The sequence below is a fragment of the Ceratina calcarata genome, unplaced genomic scaffold (genome assembly GCF_001652005.2).
Source record: "Ceratina calcarata isolate Rehan_Ccalc_2016 unplaced genomic scaffold, ASM165200v1 scaffold206.2, whole genome shotgun sequence".
NCBI classification, from domain to species: domain Eukaryota; kingdom Metazoa; phylum Arthropoda; class Insecta; order Hymenoptera; family Apidae; genus Ceratina; species Ceratina calcarata.
The window spans coordinates 73,177-75,571 of NW_017142244.1; the positions used below are offsets into that span (position 1 = coordinate 73,177).

General features: G+C 36.7%; 1 protein-coding gene across 2 annotated transcripts in view; it reads right to left on the reverse strand.

The window, feature by feature from the left end:
* Window positions 1-2,395, reverse strand: part of mtg (mind the gap) — a 16,157-nt gene continuing 13,762 nt past the window's right edge. For both annotated transcript variants that reach the window (XM_026811250.1, XM_018019804.2), the window contains 5 exons: window positions 1,924-2,352; window positions 1,603-1,848; window positions 1,113-1,438; window positions 848-1,028; window positions 1-754 (listed from right to left, as the gene is read on the reverse strand). In XM_026811250.1, the coding sequence (XP_026667051.1) occupies window positions 488-754; window positions 848-1,028; window positions 1,113-1,438; window positions 1,603-1,848; window positions 1,924-2,352 (1,449 nt within the window). In that variant the 3' untranslated portion in view covers window positions 1-487. The remainder of the gene's footprint in view (window positions 755-847; window positions 1,029-1,112; window positions 1,439-1,602; window positions 1,849-1,923; window positions 2,353-2,395) is intronic.

Consider the following 2,395-nt stretch of genomic DNA (forward strand, 5'->3'; position numbering starts at 1 on the left):
ACATGAAAATAAAATTATTATTAGGTAAGTTGTATCAACGAGGAAACTAATACAAAACTATGTACAACAATATCATTAAAAAATTGTTCATTACGCTTATTACAATCTAACATAAATTATATATGTACACACTTATTGCTTAAGATAGTAACGTCAACAACTATTAGAAAGTATTGTCACATTGTAAAAGAATTTTGAAGAACCATCTTCTAAGTCCCAATATCCCACATCCTATATCAGCTTACGAGAAATTTTTTTTTAATCCGTTAGGATACTGACTCAAAGTAGAAAAAATTACAAAATTACCCTTTCACAACTTTAACATAAATAATGAAAATTAGTCATTACATATATGAAACTAGTTTTAAATAATCCAAGACTTAATGACTTAAAGGAACGCGAATTGGCAATCGTAGAACCGATTAAAAGTTCTGAAGACATTGAACTAGTAAATTAAAGGTAAGGATCCAATTTCTTTATAGTCAGTTCAGGAACTGTCCGTCTCCGAATTTTCTTGAGTAACAGTTGTACTATTGTCATGATTTTTGTACGCTGAGAAAAATGCAAGTGCTTTCATCAACTGATAACTTTTGCTAATCGGAATATTGCTATCGTATAAGCTTCTCGATGCTTTGCAATCCACGTAGAACCACCAGTTGCATTTCAGAATCGTTTGATCGAATAATGTTGATTCAGGACAGAGAAAGCTCTTCATGATCAGTCCATCATCTGTCAATGCGCAGACATGAAACACCTAAGCAAAAACAATAACCATTTAAAAAATTAATTACACGGCTTTTTTTGTCTCCCAACCACCTTAAATGTGTTATGAAAAGAGATATTTTACCATGCACCCAAGATCTTCGTCAGCATAAAGACCTGGGAAATGTTTCTGATCGCCACAATAAAAGCTCGTGTCTGGAAGATCTACGCGGCTAGCAAAATTGTCATCGAAGTTCTTATCGTAACCCATCGGATAATATTCTCGCGGTGCGTTCATTACTTTGGTCGCTCCAGTATTAGGTTTACTACAAAATCAGGAAGAAATTATTGTTTCAGCAATCGCAAAGATTTGTTTTGAATAAAAATATATAAAGCTTGATAATTATTACCTCTTGTTTGGCGACATAGTTGTAGTTGTAGTTGTGCTTGTACTAGTAGGTCCTTGCTGTTTTCGTAGGAGTTGTTGTTGTCTAAGAAGAATTGCCGCTTCTAAAGCTTCCAGGGTAATATTACTGGCTTCCGCCAATGCTTTCAGAGATGTCTCCATCCCTTGAATAGGTGCTAATTGCGGTAATGAGGTTGGTAATGATGATGACTGCGGTTGTCGCTTGTCATTTTGTTGTTGCGACTGGCTTGATTCGGCTCCCATGGGCTGAAGAGAAAGTAAAGTCATCTCGTTGACAGAAGAAGCGGCTTCATCTCCTGGCAAGGGCAGCTAATGATTCATGAAAATATAAAGCATTAAATTCAATAACTCTTACGATCAATAATTAAAATAAACAATTTTATTCGTAAGTTATTAATATAAAAAAAGAATTCATACAATTGTTATTTTGATATTAGTAAAATTATATAAACGAGCAGAAAATAAGTAGGTACCTGATTAAAGTCATCCTTCGACACCTCGTTATCAGAATCTTCTAAAATGGTGGGATTGTTGCTAATTCGATCGGTCAACTGCGAAGATGATTGTGGCATTGAGATGAAAGGGGGTAAAGCGTTATTCGACGACGCTGACTTTCTTACAGCGTCTGGTTGTACAATGCTACTCGGTGGTGGAATTGCAGCAACAATGTTTGGCATTTTTCCTGGTACTCCAGCTGCAATTGCCATCGCCTGCGGCATCTGGAAGTTTAATATCATAGATTAATTAATAAAAAGAAATTAAATATTAGAGAAGTTATAGAAAAGAAGAATTACTTGATCCCTTTTCACTTGCATCGGAGCTACCTGGTGATGCCTCTTTACTTGCTGCGTTGCCATTTGTTGTTGTTTCTGTTGTTGTAGTTTCTGCAGCTGTTGCTGCCTCATAGCCTCTTGTTGTTGTAATCTCTGTTGTTTCAGCATTTGCATCGCAAATGCTTCTTGCTGTAATTTCAGTTGCTGTCTCTGTTTTGCTTCCTGCACCAGCTGCTGCTGTCTCAGTAAATCCTGTTGGTTTGCTAAGTTTGACAATGATGGTGCTGGCACAGTTCTGAGTACTGTGGAATTTTGTTGAGCAACCACCAACTTTTGACGTTCCGGCTGCTGAGCAATGGGTCTCGCTGCTCCAGGTGGTAAAGGTTTAAACGGAGGCACCACTTGGCGAGTGTTTTGCGAGTGCTGTTTACTATCATCACGGTTGGAAGCCTTAAAATAATTATTTAAGGTTTCTAATTAATAACAAAATACA